Source organism: Orcinus orca, chromosome 3 (assembly GCF_937001465.1).
Source record: "Orcinus orca chromosome 3, mOrcOrc1.1, whole genome shotgun sequence".
In the NCBI taxonomy this organism is placed as follows: domain Eukaryota; kingdom Metazoa; phylum Chordata; class Mammalia; order Artiodactyla; family Delphinidae; genus Orcinus; species Orcinus orca.
Genome location: NC_064561.1, coordinates 9529288 through 9548867, shown reverse-complemented (window position 1 = coordinate 9548867; position 19580 = coordinate 9529288). Strand labels below are relative to the sequence as shown.

Sequence of the window (19580 nt, the reverse complement as noted above, 5' to 3'; positions counted from 1 at the left end):
CATGCCTCCCCAGGTCCCTCCCCACCCCCACCCCACGTCAGCTCCTGAGGGCAGGGACCTGAGCCAGCTTTGCCCACTTCTGGGTCTTCAGCTCATGAACACTGCTGGCACTTAAGAGATGCACGTTTCAAACTATTACGTTTAGAACAAATGGACAACAAGGTCCTAATGTATAGCACAGGAAGCTATATTGAATATCCTGTGATACACCATACTGGAAAAGAATATTAAAAAAGAGGGATTCCCTGGTGGCGCAGTGGTTGAGAGTCCGCCTGCCGATGCAGGGGACACGGGTTCGTGCCCCGGTCCGGGAGGATCCCACATGCCGCGGAGCGGCTGGGCCCGTGAGCCATGGCCGCGGAGCCTGCGCGTCCAGAGCCTGTGCTCCGCAATAGGAGGGGCCGCAACAGTGAGAGGCCTGCGTACCGCAAAAAAAAGAAAAAGAAAAAGAAAAAAAAATACTAAAAAAGAATGTCTATATGTGTATAACTGGGTCACTTCACTGTACAGCAGAGATTGGCACAGCATTGCAAATCAACCATACCTCAATAAAAAAACTAAAAAAATAAAGGTGTACATTTATTGAATGAAGGAATATTTTTCTGTATTCCTGGATTATTTAATTATAAATAAACAAAAGATTTGAGTGAGGAGCCCTTGGAAGATTGGTGCCCCCAGGCCCTGGGACCAGCAAAACCCATGGTCTCAGCTGACCGCCAACTGCCCTGGGTATAAAAGTGGCCTCATGGTTACATAAAAAATTGTCTATGTTTCCAAAAGCGTGCTGCCCCTGAAGATCTGGGCTGAGCGACATGGTGACTTGGATTGGCTTTGAAATATTCCCATAGAAACAGGTGTGAGATGCTGCTCACTGTCCAGTGTGAGTGGTGGGTTCACGGAGCTTTATCCTACTCATTCATCTCTATTCTGGGCTCATTTGAAATCCTTGAGAGTTTTTTTTTTTTAAGAGTAGTATTTTAGGGGGACGAGAAAGGGGTGAATGTGTGGAGCACAGAGGACTTTCAGAGCAGTGAAAATACTCTCTATGATACCATAATAGTGAATGAATACACGTCATCATAGGTTTGTCCAAACCTACATACAACACAGGGAATCAACTGTAATGTAAACTATGGACTTTGGGTCATTATGATATGTCAGGCAGGGGGTTTATAGGAAATCCCTTTACCTTCCACTCAATTTTGCTATGAACCAAAAACTGCTCTTAAAAAAACAAAAAGGGCAGCTTTAAAGGCTTAGCTTGCTATACGCCCCACCCCACCAATGCTGGCTCCCAGTTGGTGGGAATGCTGACTCCTGGGGCCCCGACGCCCGCCTTGGCCTCCCCTTCCCAAATGCCCCTTCCACAGGGGTAGGGGGTTCTGTTCCCTTCACCTAGAAGAGACCTGGCACCAGGAGGTAAATCAGTAAATGCCTGATGGAGCTAGTCTTCCCTGGTGGGATGTGGCTCAGGCTGGCCAGGGGTTCCCGAAGATCCAAGACCTCCAACCCACCACGCCTCACACCCGGGGCTCCAGCACCCCTCCACCCCTAAGGAAAGGCACCAGATGAGGGCAAGTGCCCACTTTATTAGCCAGCAGCTGGTCTGCAGGGCTCCCCAAGGCCCACCCTCACAGGTGGACAACAGAATGAACCTGCTACCCGCTCCCCTGTCCCTGGGACCCTGGGGCCAGTGGGGAAGAGGAGATACCAGGGGCAGGGGGACTGGCCTCACAGAGGCCTCGTAAGTACAAGGGGGTCACTGGCAGGGATGCAAAGGGCAGCAGGGTCTTGGGGAAGGCGGCCTATCCAGGGCGGTTCGTGTCATGCGGCCTCCTGTGTCGACGGGGGCCCCCGTTCGGCATCTAGGCGGCACAGGGGACTGTCGTACACCATCTGCAGGTTCACCTTGTGGCCCACCAGCTCCCGGATATTGTTGATGCCGTATTTGATCATTGTCGGGCTTGGGAGGGGGGACATGACATGGTTTAACACGAGGTCAGGTCATGCTCTCTTCTGATCAGAACCTCTCTTAACACCTTCCTTGAGTAAAAGCCCAAGTCCTTCCTGGGGCTCAAAAGGCCCTGCTCAATCTGTCCTGTCACCTCCCCACCCTCATCTCCTCCCATTCTCCACCTTCACTCACTCGTTCCCTCCAACCACACTGGCCTTCTTAGTGTTCTCCAAACACAGCAGGCCCGCTCCAGCCTCAGGGCCTTTGCACTGGCTATTCCCTCTGCCTGGAACGCCATTCCCCAGATATCCTCACGGCTTACCAATTCACCCACGTTCAGTCTTTGCTCAGATGCCACCTCCTCTGAGAGGCCTTCCCTGACATCTCCTTAGCCCTCCCTGCTGTGTTTTCTCTGTAACACTGCTTTTGGACATACTTTAAGCTTTACTTGTTGAGTTATTTATCTCACTAATTATCATCCTCTGTGTTCCACTAGCACCCCTGGCTTCATGGAAGTAGAGATGTGTATGTCATAATCACAGCACAGGACTCAGTACACAGCAGGTGCTCACTAAGGGTTTCTCAAATGAATGAACGAATGAATGGGGCTGAAAGTCTGCAGGCCCCCACGCCTGGCAAGCCACCTGAGTAAGGCAGCCAATACCCTAAGTGGTTTGGGTACTCACCGCTCAAGGGAGAGGCCCCAGGCAATGACTGACACATTCTCAGGGAGCCCCATGGGCAGCAGCATCTCGGGGCGGAAGATCCCAGAGTTTCCAACCTCAACCCACTTCTTCAGGCCTGTGAAGGCAGGAGAACGATGGGGCGGCTTGTGTGGGTGATACTGGGCCTGGCAGTTAGCTTGGGAGGTGGGGTGTGGGCTTGGCAGTGACGGGGACCTGGGCTGAGCCATGGGCAGCCTGAGACCTCCCTCCCTGTCCCAGTACTGGGTTCCACCCTGACCTTGGTGGTAGCTGAACACTTCCATGCTGGGCTCGGTGTAAGGGTTGTAGGTCGGCTTGAAACGCAGCTGGGTGATACCTGGGTGGGGAGGCAGCCAAACAGAGTGGGGGTGGGGGTGGGGCAAAGGGGGAGGAGAGGGGCAAAGGGGGAGGGTCAGGCTGACGACCAAGGCATCCTCCTGCTTGCCCACCCCAGCCCGCCTGCTCACCCAGCTTGGTGAAGAACTCCCGCAGGACGCCCATGAGGTGGCCTAGCGTGAGGCCGTGGTCAGCCACGACGCCCTCGATCTGGTGGAACTCGGCCAGGTGCGTGGCATCTAGGGTCTCATTCCGGAACACACGATCAATGGAGAAGTATTTGGCCGCTGTGAAGGGCTTCTGGAGATGAGAGGCAGGCCAAGCCCGGGCATGGGTGAGAAGGTCAGCATGTCAGCCCTGGCCCCTCCAACGCTGCCCAAGCCCTGCCACACCTTCTGGGCCAGGCGGTAGAGGGCGCGGGCGCTGGCCGACGTGGTGTGGGTGCGCAGTACGTTTTTCCGAGCCTCGTCCAGTTTCCAGTTGTATTTGTACCTTCAGAGGGACATACAGGAAGTCCATGATGCAGCTCACGGCCCCCAACCTCTTTCCCCCGACACCCCTGGGTGTCCTGCCCAGGACCCAAAGTCCTGGGTCCTGCCTTACCCCTGTGAACCGTAGCCGCCTTGAGAGTGGGTCCGCTTGACGCGATGGACATAGTCCATTGGGAGCTGCTGGGCCTGGGCTGGATCTGGGCAGGACAGAGCAACATCTGGTCAGTCAAAGAGCATTTCTCGAATAGCCACCGCACTGAAAACAGATAGTGACACAGGCAGCTCCCTCCCCCGCCCTCCACAGCTGCCAGAGGGTACCTGGGAACACCTGAGTCAGTCACAACTCTCCTCTGCCCAGCACCTTCCGTGGTCCCATTTCCTCTTTTTTTTTGGCCATCCTGCACAGGACTTAGTTCCCCAACCAGGGATCGAACCTGTGCCCTAGGCAGTGAAGCGCAGAGTCCTAACCACTGGACTGCTGGGGAATTCTCTCCTCCCACTCCTAACTGATCAGTTCCTCCAGCCACAGGGCTTCCCTGCTGATCTGTGAGCATACCAGGCATGTGCCAGCCTCAGGGCCTTTGCACTGGCCATTCCCTTTGCCTGGAACTTTCCTTCCCCAGGCATAGCTCCCTCCCTGACCTCCTTCCATCTTTGCTTAAGCAGCCTTCATTTTATTTTTAAAAATATTTTATTGGGGCTTCCCTGGTGGCGCAGTGGTTGAGAGTCCGCCTGCCGATGCAGGGGACATGGGTTCGTGCCCCGGTCTGGGAAGATCCCACATGCCGCGGAGCGGCTGGGCCCATGAGCCATGGCCGCTGAGCCTGCGCGTCCGGAGCCTGTGCTCCACAACGGGAGAGGCCACGACAGTGAGAGGCCCGCGTACCGCAAAAAAAAAAAAAAAAATTTATTTATCTTATTTGGTTGCATCGGGTCTTGGTTGCAGCAGGCATGCTCCTTAGTTGTGGCAGGTGTGCCCCTTAGTTGTGGCTCGCCAGCTCCTTAGTTGCAGCATGCGAACTCTTAGTTGCGGCATGCACGTGGGATCTAGTTCCCTCACCAGGGACCGAACCCGGGCCCGCTGCATTGGGAGCACGGAGACTTTTTTTTTTTAATTAATTTATTTTTGGCTGCGTTGCGTCTTCATTGCTGTGGCGGGCTTTCTCTAGCTGCGGCGAGCGGGGGCTACTCTTCGTTGCGGTGCACGGGCTTCTCATTGCGGTGGCTTCTCTTGTTGCAGAGCACGGGCTTCAGTAGTTGTGGCATGCAGGCTCAGTAGTTGTGGCTTGCAAGCTCTAGAGTGCAGGCTCAGTAGTTGTGGCGCACGGGCTTAGTTGCTCAGCGGCATGTGGGATCTTCCCAGACCAGGCATTGAACCTGTGTCCCCTGCGTTGGCAGGCGGAATCTTAACCACTGCGCCACCAGGGAAGTCCCAAGCAGCCTTCATTTAATTAATTTAAAATAAATTTATTTATTTTATTTATTTTTGGCTGCATTGGGTCTTATTGCTGTGCGCAAGCTTTCTCTAGTTGCGGCGAGCGGGGGCTACTCTTCGTTGTAGTGTGCGGGCTTCTCTTGTTGTGGAGCACGGGCTCTGGGCACGTGGGCTTCAGTAGGTGTGGCTCGTGGGCTCTAGAGCACAGGTTTAGTAGTCGTGGCGCACGGGCTTAGTAGCTCCGAGGCATGTGGGATCTTCCCGCACCAGGGCTCGAACCCGTGTCCCCTGCATTGGCAGGCGGATTCTTAACCACCGCGCCACCAGGGAAGCCCGCGGCCTTTAACTTAAATTGACAGCGTGCTCCCCCACCAACATAACGTCAATTCCCCCATCACATTTACTGCCATCTTTCATTGCCGGGTTTACAGCTTACTTAGAATTAAATGCATATCTCACCCAACCAGGATATGCGGGCCTCATCAGGGCAAGGATTTCTGTCTCATTCCTGGCTGTGACCCAGGTGTTTCACAGAGACTTTGGCACACAGGAGCTCAGTCATAGGTGCAGACTCTATGCTGTACGAATGTGCAAGTTCTTATGACTCCCTTCCAGAGACACAATTTTAGTGCACCTGAAAAGCCTGACATCAAATCCCAGCCCCACCGCCTATAAGCTGCGACCCTGGGCAAGTGATGTCCCCTCTCTGAGACCTAATTTCCTCATTTGCAAAACAGGGCTAACAGTCTACTTCCTATAGTTGGTGGAAAGATTAGGACAGTGACAGCTCAGTAAGTTTTATATATATATATTTTTTTCTTTTTTCTTTTTTTTGGCCACACTACATGGCATGTGGAACTTCCCTGACAAGGGATCAAACCTGCGCCCCCCTGCAGCGGAAGCAGAGAGCCCTAACCACTGGGCCACCAGGGAAGTCCCACGGCTCAGCAAGTTTTGGATGCTGAAATGATGACAATGGCGCTGCTGCTCCTGGCCAGGTAACAGGCACCCAACAGCCTCATCTGCCCTGCTGGTGGGGGAAACAACAACCATTTTGGAAAGTCATTCAATTTCAGAGAGTACTAAGAACTGTGGAAGAAAGAAAGAACTGGGAAGCAATGTTGAAGACTAGCAGTGAGGAGCTTTTAGAACTTGGGGGGACAAGGGCATGTCAGGGTGGCCTCTCTGAGGTGATATGTGAACAGAAGCTTCATAGAGCCTGCCATGAAGACCTGGGAGAAGACAGTTCTCGGCAGAAGCCACAGCACGGGCAAAGGCCCTGAGGTGGGCAGGAGGGGAGGTGGAAGAAGATAACAGAAGTTGATGATAGCAGCTCACACAGGTTTGTCGGCCACACTGAGGAGGATGGAGTTTATCCTGTAAAACGGTATGCCACCCCAAAAGGTTCTGTCCAGTCCTGGCACCTCTGATGGCGCAGCGGGGCCCACCCACCTCGCAGGAAGAAGGTGTCATGCTGGTCCCGTGCTGGGTGCTGCTGGGGCTGGAAGAGTGCGTCAAAGTTCCAGAAGGAGCTCTCAATGTAATTGTCGGTCGGCATCTCGGTGAACCTGGTGGGAGACACAGCCTGACTGCCCTGCCTGTGCCAAGCAGGTGGGCTAGCCCCACCCCTGGCCCCATGCTTACCCCATCTCCAGGAAGATCTGCCGGAACTGGGTGCGGACCTTGAGCAGGGGGTGCAGGTGGCCGCTGTCAGGGAGGACGCCATGGGCCGAGAAATTGTAGGGCTTGAAGGGCCGATCCCGCCAGGAGCCACTATGGGGGGATGCAGGGTACATGGGTCTGGTGGGGGCTGCCTACCACACCCCCATCCCCCAGCTCTGGGGCTACCCCCTACCTGGAGATCATCTCTGGGCTCAGCTCTGTTTCCTGCTTGGAGATGCTGGTGCTAAAGGCACTGCCTTTGCTCACCCAGTAGGTCTTCAGGTTCCTGAGGCCAGAGGACAACGCTGTTACCTCCTCCAAGTGGTTTCCCTTGACCTCCCATCTGATGCTGACCCCAAAGTCACCCACCAAGTCATTCTGCTCTATTTCCTTCCTGACACTTACCATCTCCAGAATCCTCTTAGCTGGCCCCGACCTACATCCCTATGTTCATGCAGTTACTCATTCAACAAACATTTACTGAGAACCTAATGTGTACCAGGGTCTGTTCAAGGCACTAGGCATATGGCTGGGAGTGATAATAATAGGTCAAGTTTAGAGAGTTTACTCCACACTAGGCTCTGCTCCATAAAATCATCCCATAATCCTGTGTGAAAAGGAGCCATTTTACACATGCATAAACAGAAGCTTGGACAGATCAGGTGACTTGGTCAAGGTCACACAGCTAGCATATGACAGAGCTGGGACTTGAATCAGGCAGCCCCGTTCCAGTCTTTTTTTTTTTCTTTTGGCCACACCATGCAGCACATGGGATATTAGTTCCCCAACCAGGGATCGAACCCAGGCCTCCTGCGGTGGAAGCTCAGAGTCCGAACCATTGGACCACCAGGGAATTCCCAGTTTGCGTTCTTATAACTGCTAGGCCACTGCTACGTCTGCTCAAAGGAGTCGTCAGCTCTGTGAGGGCAGAGCCCCCAGCCTGTCCAGGTCCCAGCAGTCATAAACTTTCAGATGGTGCTTAGGACTGTAAAGGAAGTCAACAGGGCACAAGGGATGGAGGCCAGGAGTGAGGAACTTTTATGGAATTTGAAGGGAGGAAAGGGTGTCAGGGTGGCCTCTCTAAGGTGACACATGAGCAGAGGTTTGATGTCAGAACTTGCTTTGAAGAAGAGCAGGAAGCTCTTTCTCAGCAGAAGGCACAACAGAGGCAAAGGCCCTGACACGGCATGAGCCTGGCGTGCGTGCTCGACAACCACAGTGTGAAGGGAGGCTGGGAGGAGACTGATAGCACCCTGGCCCAGTGTGGGCAGAATGGCTCCGCTTCTGCTCCAGGGCCATGCAGGTGACACAGGTGTGAGCCGGGGGGGCGGCACCCACTCACACTTCAGTCAGCAGCTTCCTCTTCCTGAGCTCGCTCCTCTCCTTCTCTCCCAGCTTCTCGGCCTGTCCACCCTGGACCAGCTGGAGCCGCCGCTGCACCTCATCCTCCACGCTATCCACCTGCCACAGTGATGGGCGTGAGGGGCCGTGAGGGCAGGGGGCCCAACTGTCCGACTACCTGTCCAACTACCGCCCGGCAGGGACTCACCACTCTGAACACCCGGGGCCCGTCGGCAGCACTCTTGTCCACTCGGATCCACTTGTTGGACATGGCCTTGCTGAAGCCCACCTTGCCACTGGGCAGTCGCTGTGGGAGCAAGGCTGCAGTGAGGGGGACACAAGGGTCGCCCTCATCCCAACACCTCCCTAGGCCCTGCCCACTCAGACTCCTACCATGAGCTCACTCTGGGGCAGGCCCTCTGGGGGGACGCTGCGAAACACCCGGGCCTCATGGCTGCCTTCCCGGGCAATCTCCTCGCCCTCAGCGGTAAGCTCCCAGCGCTTGGTGGAACGCAGCTCAGCCTCGATTACCTGTAGGAAAACAGGGGGACACGGGCAGGGACAGGGTTCAGGTCCAGGCACCCCCTTGCCGCAGCACTGGGGACGCGGGTCAAAGAACAGCCTGTGATGCCAGCTTTGCCTCTCAGCTGTACCACTTCCCAGCGGAGTGATCTCGCCTCGTTGAGCCTCAGTAGATCTTTTGTGACATGGGAAAAATGACAAAAATGATTCACACCTCCCAGGGTGAGGTAAAGTACTGAGGGTATTACCTGCCTGGCAAAGAACAAATCCTATCACTTTTGAACCTGGGAAAGATTTTTTTAAAGTCTCGGGTGAAATGATTTATTTCCACACTTACATGCATCTCAGTGTAGCCAGACGTCAGAGAAGAACCCAGGCTGCCCACATTACACACAGGAACCCTAGGCTCCCCTTTCGTTTTAATTCCTAGCTCTGCTCCTCTCTTGCTGTGTGACCTTGGGAAAGTTGCTTAACGTCCCTGAGCAAATTTTCTTATCCATGAGAGAAGGGTGTGGTGGGTTCTACCTCAGAGAGTTGTTTTGAGTAACTAAATTAATACACAGAAAGGATGCAGAGCGCTTAGTATGCAGCAAATGCTGCATAAATATAACTACTACTACATTAATATCATCGTCATCATCCTTACAATGAACCCCATTAAACTGCCAACACTTAACCCTCAGTAACCTACACAAATGTCACTTTCACATCCATCAAGGTACTGTCATCCCATACACCATAGCTTCAATCCCTTTCTGCACTGACGACCTCAGGCTTCAAATCCAGGTTTGCCTATTCCTTCTAGTGACACTGATCAAGATTCTGACCAGTGCTTAGAAGTTGTCACATCTGCAATATGGGGATAATAACAGTGCCATCAACTGAAGGGCACATCAAAGATTGGATGAGGAATAAATCTGAGGCCAGAGCAGGGCACATCATGTAAGTTTGATGTTTTCAGCTATGTTTTTTGAGTCCTAGCCTCATGGATCCAGCCTGCTGGGTGACCCACGGGTCGGTCAGCATCCTCCCCCTCTGGCTCCATCACCCTTCCCTTGTCCAAGTCAGAAGGCTGGGCTTCATCCGAGCTACCCCTACATTTCCATGAACCTTATTTCATTCCTTCACCTGAATCCCTTCTCCATTCCAGCTGCCTCTCTACAGCCAGGGACCATACCCTGTAGTTTGGGGATGTGCCAGCCTCTGCCACTGTCCCCTTGCCTCCAGTCCTGCCCGCACCGATCCTTTCCAAGAGTGATGTAGGCAGTACACACATCTCATTGGCTCTAGCTCCTGCCATGGCCCCCCAGTACCCCTGTGAGATAAAGACCTACAAGGCCTCGCAAAATCTGGCTCTGCTGGGTCTCTCTCACCACTTGTGCCACCTCCCTACCCCACTGTTCCTTAAAGTGCCATGGTTTTTCTACTCAATGCAGAAACCCGACTCAGCTGTCATCTCCTTTGGGATACTCTCCCTGATCCTCAAGGCTGGGTCTGCTAACACCTCTGAGTTCCCCGTGCTTCCTCCATCACTCCGGTCACTTGAGTATATCCATTATACCGCAGCCTGCGTGAAGGCGGCGACTGCGTCTTTCTGGTCCACCATTCTCCTCTCCACCCCCTCAACACTGATCATGCCTCAATGGACGTTTACTGCATGAGGAACATCCGTACCCCGGGGCCCGCACTCGGTCCTGACTCCCCGCCTGCGCACCCTGGGCGGGACACATACAATTACTCCTAACCAGGCCTGAGATAATCTGGCCTGGAGGCAGAGCCCTCCTGGCAAGGGAACCGCAGGTGCAAAAGCGAGGAGGCCCGGCATCACCGGCCCAGCTCACCTCACCCAGCGCCTGCAGGCTCTTCACGGCGCCCACCACGGTCTGATGCTCTACGCCCAGCTCGGCCGCCAGTTCAGCGCTGTCCAAGCCGCCATCGGCCGCCTCCAGCCGCTGCAGCAGCACCTCCGCCACCGGACCGTCTGCCATGACTGCTCCCAGGGCGCTCGGCGTGCGCCTGCCGGCGGCCAGAACAACCGGAACCGGAACCGGAACCGGCGCCGGGGGGCGTACACCGTCATCTTGAGTGTGGCAGACCATGCTGCAGGGCTCGGGTGCCGCCATCTTGAGCGTGTCACTTGAACTTAAGAGGGGGTTAGGGACCCAGTACTGGCTGGACTGGTGGTTTCTTGTTGACCAGAGAGGTCAAATTAATACCATCAAAGACAGACTCACAGCATTGTTTTAAGCTTCACCCAGCCTCACCAGCAGGGGCTGTGTGACCTTGGACTTCCCCCTCTCTGGGCCTCAGACCAGTCCTCCCTTGGGGATTCTTTCTTACCCCCCACAGGAGGGCTGTGGTTGGTGGACTCCAGATATAGTCATCCTGCTGATGTCAACTACTTTTATTTTTTCTATTATTATTTTAAAAATCTATTTATTTATTTGGTTGCACTGGGTCTTAAGTTGCAGCTCTCCAGCTCCTTGGTTGCACCACATGGGCTCCTTAGTTGTGGCTCCAGGGCTCCTTAGTTGCGGCATGCATGTGGGATCTAGTTCCCTGGCCAGGGATCGAACCCAGGCCCCCTGCATTGGGAGCACGGAGTCCTAACCATTGCATCACCAGGGAAGTCCCTGATGTCAACTACTTTTAAATTTTAAAAGGGAGTCTGGGTAGGGACCAACCCTATTTATAGAGGGGAGAAGGACTCAATAATAGTATATTATTGAATAATATATTCAAGGTTGCAGCTAACCTGTATGGACGTTCTCCCCTGTGCCCAGCCCAGTGCTAAGTGCTTCAGGTGTCTTACTTCATTTTCCCCAAAACTGTATGATGTAGATACTGATATAATATACATTTCACAGATGTGAAAACTGAGGCTTGGAGGGTGGTATGCCTTGCCCAAGGTTCTGCAAGGAGCTGGTGGACAGTGTCAGAAATTATAAACACTCCAGAACCTGCCCCCTCCTCCCCATACCCCTGCTCTGAGAAGACCAATGTCAGGAAAATAATTTGTAGTATAGATCAGTGCTGTCCTATAGAAATATAATTCAAGATACTGGGAATTCCCTGGTGGTCCAGTGGTTAGGACTCCACTATTCCACTGCAGCGGACACGGGTTTGATCCCTGGTCAGCATGCCGCAGCTTGGCCAAGACAAAACAAGAAATATATTTCGAGATAGAAATGTAATTTTACACACTTTAGTAGCAACGTTAAAAACAAAAGGGGTGAAATTAATTTAAAGAATTTATAGAACCTAAAATGTCCACATTATCATTTCAACACAATATAAAACTACTAGTGAAATTTTTACATTATTTATTCACACTAAGTCTTCAAATTCTGATGTATATTTTCCACTTACAGCTTACTTCACAGCCGCTGCATTTCAAAAGGCAATAATCACATGTGGCCAGTGGAGACTACATTAGACAGCACAAGTAGGTTCTAATCCCAGATCTGCCATTTTTGTCCCTCAGCCAAATCACTTAATCTTTCTGTGCCTCAGTTTCCTCGCTTGGATGGAAATGATATGAGCCCAGGTTACTGTGAGAATTAAGTGAAATAGTACCACACACACATGCAATACTTGCTGGTACTAAATTGAGTGTGGACTCTGTGTTAGGTGCTGTTCTAAGCACCTACTCATTTAGCCATCACAACTGTTATTTGAGCGTGGTAAATGGGGTTACTAATATCCCCCAATGCTGGACCTACAGTGAGGTCCTGATAAAAATTCAGAATGCATCCCTCAAAGTCTCTTCTTAGCTTCAAAGCACTTTCCCCATTTTTGCTTATTTAATTCCAGCAAGAGTCCTTCTTTCCTTGCTTCTGTCCCACGTCAAGTAGGTTTTAAGCCTGTTCTGTGCCTGATGCTGCAGGAGACACTGTGGGGTGCGGGGGGGAATGGTGAGGTGAACAAGACAGGCATAGTGTCTACCCTCTGGCAGGCAGCACCTAGCCCATGTGTCCCTGACACATGGTGGAAGGGCGGGAAGGCAGGGGGAAGGTCAGTGGAAGGCCTAGAGTGGTCATCCCAGACTTGGGGGGTCCTCGTTGGGGAGGACCAGGTTGGGCAATACTGGATACTGTCTTGGGGAAGGGGCAGAACCCCAACTTCTCCAAGACTCCTAATTCCTTTCTTTTCTGAGTCCCCACCACTAGAGGGGAAGCACCCCCTCCCCACCCTTTTGCCAAGATCCACCCCCTTCAGCAGTTTACTTCCACTTCCCAGGTCCAGAGCCAATTTGCTCAGAGTTTGGGAAAGCCCCACCTCTCCTGCCTCCTTCCTGCAGCCTAGGGGCAGGGAGCTGGTGTGTTACTTTCAGTCATGTGCCTCTGCCTTCCTAAGAAGGCTCTAGTCTCAGGGGTCCTGGCCACCTCCCTTAGACCTTATCTTCCCCACCATCTGTCCCATTTTGTCCCTCCCCAACGGAACCCCCTGCCCTCTCATCTTTAGCCGTTTAATTGCAAAAGCAGGCCGTTTGTGGGAGACCACAAGACTGTGACCCCTTTCATTTACCGGCTGAGGAGGGGATGAGGGGTAAAGGACAGGCTGCAATAAGGTGAACAACCGTAGGAGACCCAGCCTATAGTCACAACTTCGAGCCGTTCAGGGCTTCCTTCCCTCTGTCCCAGACATCCCTGAAAGCTTTGAAAGCATTTCTGCCGGCCAGCAGCTGGCCGGGGTCGCTCCTCTTGGCCTTTCACGAGCTCCTGTGCCTTCAAAGAGGCTAAATGCCTTGCCCCAGCTCACACAGCAGCAGTCTGACAGGCTGCCAGGGAACTAGGGGCCGTACGGAGGAGAGAGCCGGCACTCCCCCCGGAGGCCTGCACGGCTCAGGCGCTGGGGTGAAGTGAAGCCCTAGGGCTCGATGCCCTCTGCCCCATCCTGGCGGGGCGGGGGGCGGGGGTTAAGAGAGAGAGAGAGAGAGAGATGGAGAGAGAGAGGGTCGGAGTGGTGGGGTTCCCCAAATTCAGGGTAGAAAAGGTTAGGAAAACCTTGCCTACCCATCCCTGTAGAGGGGATAAGTGGAGTCGATGCTGGAGCAGGGCCCTAGCTCTAAGCAGCTGCACCTGCTCTCGCGCGGATTCTTTAAACGCCTAGACCTCTAGCGCTGCTAGCGGGCGAGGGCGGGGTTGGGCCGAGGTCTGGTCACATGACCTGGCCTGAGGGGCTCGAGGCCCCCACTACACCGGTGGGCGTCCCCCACAACGCGTGGTCGACCTTCATTGGCCAGCGGTGCGGCCAATAGAAATCGGCCATCTGGGAACCCAGCGTTCCGAGGCACAGCCTAACTTGCTGAACCCACAAGGGTCCAATGGAAAGGCAGAGCTGTGGCCGCAGACCAATGATAAAGTGGGAGAGGAGGGCCAAGAGGCCGGACCAGGTTGGTTTGAGAGGCGGCCGGTTATAAAATCGCACGGCCGGCGGCACCGTCCGTCCCTACTGCAGAGCTATTGCTGGTAGAGTGACTTAAAGGGCCCGCGCGCCGCCGCCCCCTCGGCCCGCCATGCTGCTACCCGTGCTGGTGCTGCTCGGCCTTCTTGGCCTGGGCGCTGCTGAACCCGCCGTTTACTTCAAGGAGCAGTTTCTGGACGGAGGTAACGGCTAGTCCTGCCTTGAGGCCGTCCTAACGACGCGGCTGGCCCCCCAGCCCATATCTGCGTGTCGCCTGTAATTACTGCTCAGAGGACCAACACAGTGGCCTTCAGGGGCTAGAGCCGCAGGCGATCTTTCCTTCTGCGTCCCTGGGGAGCGGGGAGGGCGCGGCGGTCTTCCGCGGCGGGAGTTAGGGTTCGCCCGAGGATCTTTTAAGCCACCAGAGCTGTCAAGCTAGAGGTTGGGGTGGGGACAGTCGGGGGGAGGGGGAATCTCCTTCCTTGCCCCCAGCAGCTTGTAGCTCCTGGTAGATGTTTGGTGGGGGGTGATCAGCACCGCTACTCTGACCTGCCCCTTTGGTCCCCTAGACGGATGGACCGAGCGCTGGCTCGAATCCAAACACAAACCAGATTTTGGCAAATTCGTTCTCAGTTCCGGCAAGTTCTACGGTGACCAGGAGAAAGATAAAGGTAAGAGCCTAGGGATGGGTGCTCAGATCCAGGAGGACTTCCTGGAGGAAGCCCTAGTCACCACACAGTTTGGGTATCCCTAGAAGTAGAAGAGGTGGAGGAAGGGAGAGTCGTCTGTATTTCCCATCCTAAGGGTCTCCCGGGGGTTGTTGCTGAGCCGTGATCTGACTACCGTTCCTTGCTAGGGCTGCAGACAAGCCAGGATGCCCGGTTTTATGCTCTGTCGGCCAGATTCGAGCCCTTCTCCAATAAGGGTCAAACACTGGTGGTGCAGTTCACCGTGAAACACGAACAGAACATCGACTGTGGGGGCGGCTACGTGAAGCTATTTCCAGATGGTCTGGACCAGACAGACATGCATGGAGACTCTGAATACAACATCATGTTTGGTGAGCGGGCCCCACCCTGATGCTGACCTCTGATTAGTTAGAGGGAGTTTGAAACCCCATGAGTTCTTTATAGCCCATGAAAAGTGGTCTTAAGATCATAGAAAACACTTAAATGGTTAAACAGTTCTTTGGAGGAGAAGCTGAGAAAATAGTTACAGTTAGTAGCAACTTTCTATATTGTTATCGTTGATTTAAGACTGCTAATTTGCGCAATTTTATAAGGTAGGCATTTACTAATTCTGCAAGTAAAGATACTGACTTCTAGAGCACTGATTTTTTTTTTTTTCTTTAAATCCCTAATCACGGTCCCTTAGAGATATCTGAATTTTGTCTTTTCACCTTGACAGACCTGAGTTTAAGAACCAAGTTTTCTTTTTATAAATGGGTGGGGAGGGGTTCATAATGGTAGACAATCTCTAGTTCTGACTGGATCTGCTTCTCATCAAGGCCCGGACATCTGTGGTCCTGGCACCAAGAAGGTTCATGTCATCTTCAACTACAAGGGCAAGAACGTGCTGATCAACAAGGATATCCGTTGCAAGGTGTGCTCTGGGGGTGGTGACAAATGGCTGTAAGGGAAGGCTCAGAGGCCAGCCTGGTGGGCGGGGCACTGATCTCCCACTCTCTTCAGGACGATGAATTCACACACCTGTACACGCTGATTGTGCGGCCTGATAATACCTATGAGGTAAAGATTGACAACAGCCAGGTGGAGTCAGGCTCTCTGGAGGACGATTGGGATTTCTTGCCTCCCAAGAAGATAAAGGATCCTGATGCTGCAAAGCCTGAGGACTGGGACGAGCGAGCCAAGGTTGATGACCCTACGGACTCCAAGCCTGAGGTTCGTTCTTGGGCAGGGGCTCCCCACCATGGAGGGTGTGGAGGACAACTGGGCCAACTCTGACCTCCTAATGTACCTGCAGGACTGGGACAAGCCTGAGCACATTCCTGACCCAGATGCTAAGAAGCCCGAGGACTGGGATGAAGAGATGGACGGAGAGTGGGAACCACCAGTGATTCAGAACCCAGAGTACAAGGTGAGCCTGGGGCTCTGAGCAGGGCGGTACACAGTGGGGAACGCACTGATCTCCACTCACCCACCAGTTCACTTCTTCTGCAGGGTGAGTGGAAGCCCCGACAGATTGACAACCCAGATTACAAGGGCATTTGGATCCACCCAGAGATCGACAACCCTGAGTATTCCCCTGATAGCAACATCTACGCCTATGAAAACTTTGCTGTACTGGGCTTGGATCTATGGCAGGTGAGACACGGAGGGAAGAGAAGGATCCCAGGACCTCAAGTGCACAGGGTCAACCCAGGACGAAAGGGACAAAGGAGGTCTGACTCCAAAATGGTGCTTTTTCTTTTTTTAAAGAAATTCCTGGTTTGTCCTTATGGCATTCTTACAGCACCCACTCTGAAGTTGTACTTACTAACTTCTTGGTACTTTTTCAAGTACCTACGGGAACCAACTCATTTTATTGCCCCCAACAACCTAGAAGGTGGTTAGATAGTACCATTAGAAAATTAGGTTCACAGGGACTGAATTTTTGTCTGTTCTGTGCAGTGATGTACCTTCTGCACCTAGAATGGTGCCTGGCACGTAGTAGGTACTAGGGAAATATTTAAAGAAGGGAGTGAGACCCCTTTTTACAGATGAAGAAACTGAGGTGCAGAGAGGTGAAGTCACCAGCCTGAGATCATGTAGGCAGGAAATGGCAGAGCTGGTGTTGGATCCCAGGCAGCCTGTGTTTTTTTGTGTTTTGTGTTTTTTGTTTTTGTTTTTGTTTTGCGGTATGCGGGCCCCTCACCGCTGTGGCCTCTTCCATCGCGGAGCACAGGCTCCGGATGCGCAGGCTCAGCGGCCATGGCTCACGGGCCCAGCTGCTCCGCGGCATGTGGGATCTTCCTGGACCGGGGCACGAACCCGCGTCCCCTGCATCGGCAAGCGGACTCTCAACCACTGCGCCACCAGGGAAGCCCAGGCAGCCTGTTTTTTAACTGCAACATTAAACTGTAGCATTGTGTAGTGGTTATGGGAATATGGGCGGGAGACCTTTTCGAGGCCAAGGCCAACAGGTATATCCCCTCTGACCACCCTTCCGACCACCCCTCTACTCCCTGGCCCCATACAGGTCAAGTCTGGCACCATCTTTGACAACTTCCTCATCACCAACGACGAAGCATATGCTGAGGAGTTTGGCAACGAGACATGGGGTGTTACGAAGGTGGGACCAGGGTCCAGTCTTGGGCTTGGGGGTGGGCAGGGCTGCCAAGGGAGTCCGGGCCCTGAGGTGTGTGGTTTGCACACAGGCAGCAGAAAAACAAATGAAGGACAAGCAAGACGAAGAGCAGAGGCTAAAGGAGGAGGAGGAGGAGAAGAAGCGCAAGGAAGAGGAGGAGGCAGACAAGGAAGAGGAGGAGGACAAGGATGAGGATGAGGAGGATGAGGACGAGAAAGAGGAAGAGGACGAGGAAGACGCTGCCGCTGGCCAGGCCAAGGATGAGCTGTAGGGGCCACGCCGCCGCCGCCTCCAGGGCTGGACTGAGGCCTGAGTGCTCCTGCCGCAGAGCCGGCCGCGCCAAATAATGTCTCTGTGAGACTGGAGAACTTTCATTTTTTTCCAGGCGGGTTCCAATTTGGGGTGGATTTTGTTTTTGTTCTCCCCCTCCCTTTTTTTTTTTTTTAAAGTTTTTTTTTTTTTTAACTGGTGTTTTGTCTCTGATCCTCCTTCACCCTTCACCCCTGGCCTTCATCTTTCTTGATTTGACATCTTTGCTTTCTGCTGTCCCCTTATCTCCCCAGATCCCTTAGCTCCCCTCCAACTTGGGGACTCAGGGTGGGGTGTGGCGTGGAGGAGAAGCCCCAGGCCCAAGATTCCATCTGCTCTCCTTCCTGGATCCCACAGGGGGGTGGTAGGAGAAGAGGGTGGCATCACCAGCCCCCCAGCACTGAGGAAGAATGGGGCTCCTAAGCCCTGAGCTCTGACCTCCCTCTCTCCTTTCTCCCCTGCCCCCAGGACTGGGCCAGTTCCGAGTGGGGCAGCGGGTTCTAGCTCGGCTCATACTGAGAATGTAAGAACTACAAATGAAATTTCTATTAAATTAAGTTTTGTGTCTTCCTCCTGTGTTTCCTTTTGGGGTAGGTGACTCTTAAGTGAGGCTCATTTTGCAGCAACTACAAGTGTTGGTTGAATGTCCCATAAGGTTACAGGGGCCCTTGTTTATCCGGAGAACCCCAAACGGGTGGGAAAGAGTAACTATTCTAAGTGCCATTACAAATACTCCACTTATTAGCTCATTGAGTCGTTGCATCAAACTGGTGAGTTTTGGTTCTAGTACCAGTTGTGTTTGATGAGGCTGAGATTTAGTAAGAGGTGGGGTTTGAACCCACACCTTAGCCACCAACTCGTACGAACCGTTTTACACTGCGCCGCATATGTACGTCTTACCTGTTAAGGAGCAAGACTACACAGAGCTATTGGACAGATTTAAACACATTTTCTTAATATTAGCTAGTGTCAAAAGCTATTAATTCTCTTCATAGTCAAGGAGAAATAGGTTCAGAAATGGTATCTAGCTTGTCCAGTGGTCTTCAGTGGCCAAGTCAGGATTTGAACCTCTTGAAGGGAAGGAGGTGGTACCAAGTGATGGTGTAAAAGTGGCAGAGGAGAGTGCGGGCCCCTAAGGTTGGCCTAGGCCCACCTCTGTTGGGGTCCTGAAGGCTGCCACTTAATGTCCAGTGGGTGGTTGGGAACTGATGTCCCTTGTTGCCAGAGGTTAAGAATCCCTCAGCCAAGTCTGGCCTATTCTTGTGGAAGCTTCTTAGCTCAGGGCATGCAGTGAAGGGAGAAGCAGTAGGACCTGGTAACAGTTGGGTAATGAGTCAGGTGGCAGGCGACTGCCTGGTGTCCTGCTTGGATGGGAATGTTGAGAAGAGCAGTTTAGGAGGCAGGTGATGGTCAGTTCAGGACTGTGGGGGAGAGTCCACCCATTAACTGGAAGATGAGACCAGCACCTCCATCCTGTCTGCCGAAGCACCCTCTTCAGCTTCGGCCAACCAACTCTTCGATTCCTTGGCCCTTGGATAGGCCTCCTTTGAGCTTCCTGTGTCCTGTGGCCTAGCGCCACCCTTCTGGAAAGCCTCCAGGGTTGGCATATCCAGGGAAAGTTTAAGGAGAGAATTTTGTATTCGGTGTAGGGAAGCCTTGAAAGTTACATCTTCCTTAAAAACTTCGGGGTCAGACTGGGGGTACGTGGGTGAACAAAGTGATCAGGGAAGGAGCAGCAGAGACGTGGGGAGACCCAGGAGCTAGAACAGATTCATTCCAAAAATCCAGCTCTTCCCTGAGGAATGGATGGGACCACAAAATGGCCTCGTGTCCCCAGTTCCTTGGCCAAACGTGTTTATAGAGTTTTCGTTTAATTGTTGGTGACCTTTCAAGTATCCTTTAGTTCTTTCAGGGCTTGACAGGCTTCCTGTCAGGGTAGCCAGACCAGAATAAAACTCATTTGGAACGAGCAAAAAAACACAAACATTTTATGGAAGAAATAAAAGTATAACAAGTACATGAAGAGTTCAACGTCAACAAATAAATGAAACTCGTAGGCTTGACACTGGGGACGTCGGAGCCATTTTGTGGCCGCATGACGTCACCGCTAACGG

General features: G+C 53.0%; 2 protein-coding genes across 3 annotated transcripts; one reads left to right on the top strand and one right to left on the bottom strand.

The window, feature by feature from the left end:
- Positions 1–1569: 1569 nt before the first annotated feature.
- Positions 1570–10476, bottom strand: FARSA (phenylalanyl-tRNA synthetase subunit alpha). Of its 2 annotated transcripts, none has more exons than XM_004277456.4 (13): positions 10287–10475; positions 8317–8454; positions 8132–8230; positions 7925–8043; positions 6776–6868; positions 6565–6693; positions 6373–6488; positions 3598–3682; positions 3387–3486; positions 3126–3294; positions 2918–2995; positions 2641–2755; positions 1570–1963 (listed from the first exon to the last, which is right to left on the bottom strand). In XM_004277456.4, exons 1-13 carry the CDS (start codon positions 10431–10433, stop codon positions 1825–1827), a joined length of 1527 nt encoding a protein of 508 aa, XP_004277504.1. In that variant the 5' UTR covers positions 10434–10475; the 3' UTR covers positions 1570–1824. The 2 variants fall into 2 exon arrangements, with proteins under 2 accessions (XP_004277504.1, XP_033257168.1); XM_033401277.2 differs by lacking the exon at positions 1570–1963 and adding an exon at positions 2427–2525 and having other exon boundaries at positions 10287–10476.
- A 3412-nt stretch (positions 10477–13888) lies between these two features.
- Positions 13889–18036, top strand: CALR (calreticulin). Its single transcript, XM_004277455.3, has 9 exons — positions 13889–14054; positions 14421–14522; positions 14708–14911; positions 15359–15453; positions 15543–15752; positions 15835–15948; positions 16032–16175; positions 17050–17142; positions 17228–18036. The coding sequence occupies exons 1-9, from the start codon at positions 13964–13966 to the stop codon at positions 17426–17428; spliced, it is 1254 nt and encodes a 417-aa protein (XP_004277503.1). The 5' UTR covers positions 13889–13963; the 3' UTR covers positions 17429–18036.
- Positions 18037–19580: the final 1544 nt, after the last annotated feature.

What these genes read in the sequence shown, in the direction of transcription:
- FARSA (XM_004277456.4), bottom strand. Translation starts at nt 10,433, where the DNA reads ATGGCAGACGGTCCGGTGGCGGAGGTGCTGCTGCAGCGGCTGGAGGCG. An exon ending in GCCTGCAGGCGCTGGGTGAG is followed by an intron (nt 8,455 to 10,286) that starts GTGAGCTGGGCC and finishes GTTTTCCTACAG; the next exon opens with GTAATCGAGGCTGAGCTGCG. An exon ending in TGCCCCAGAGTGAGCTCATG is followed by an intron (nt 8,231 to 8,316) that starts GTAGGAGTCTGA and finishes TTGCTCCCACAG; the next exon opens with CGACTGCCCAGTGGCAAGGT.
- CALR (XM_004277455.3), top strand. Translation starts at nt 13,964, where the DNA reads ATGCTGCTACCCGTGCTGGTGCTGCTCGGCCTTCTTGGCCTGGGCGCT. An exon ending in TGACCAGGAGAAAGATAAAG is followed by an intron (nt 14,523 to 14,707) that starts GTAAGAGCCTAG and finishes GTTCCTTGCTAG; the next exon opens with GGCTGCAGACAAGCCAGGAT. An exon ending in TGAATACAACATCATGTTTG is followed by an intron (nt 14,912 to 15,358) that starts GTGAGCGGGCCC and finishes CTTCTCATCAAG; the next exon opens with GCCCGGACATCTGTGGTCCT.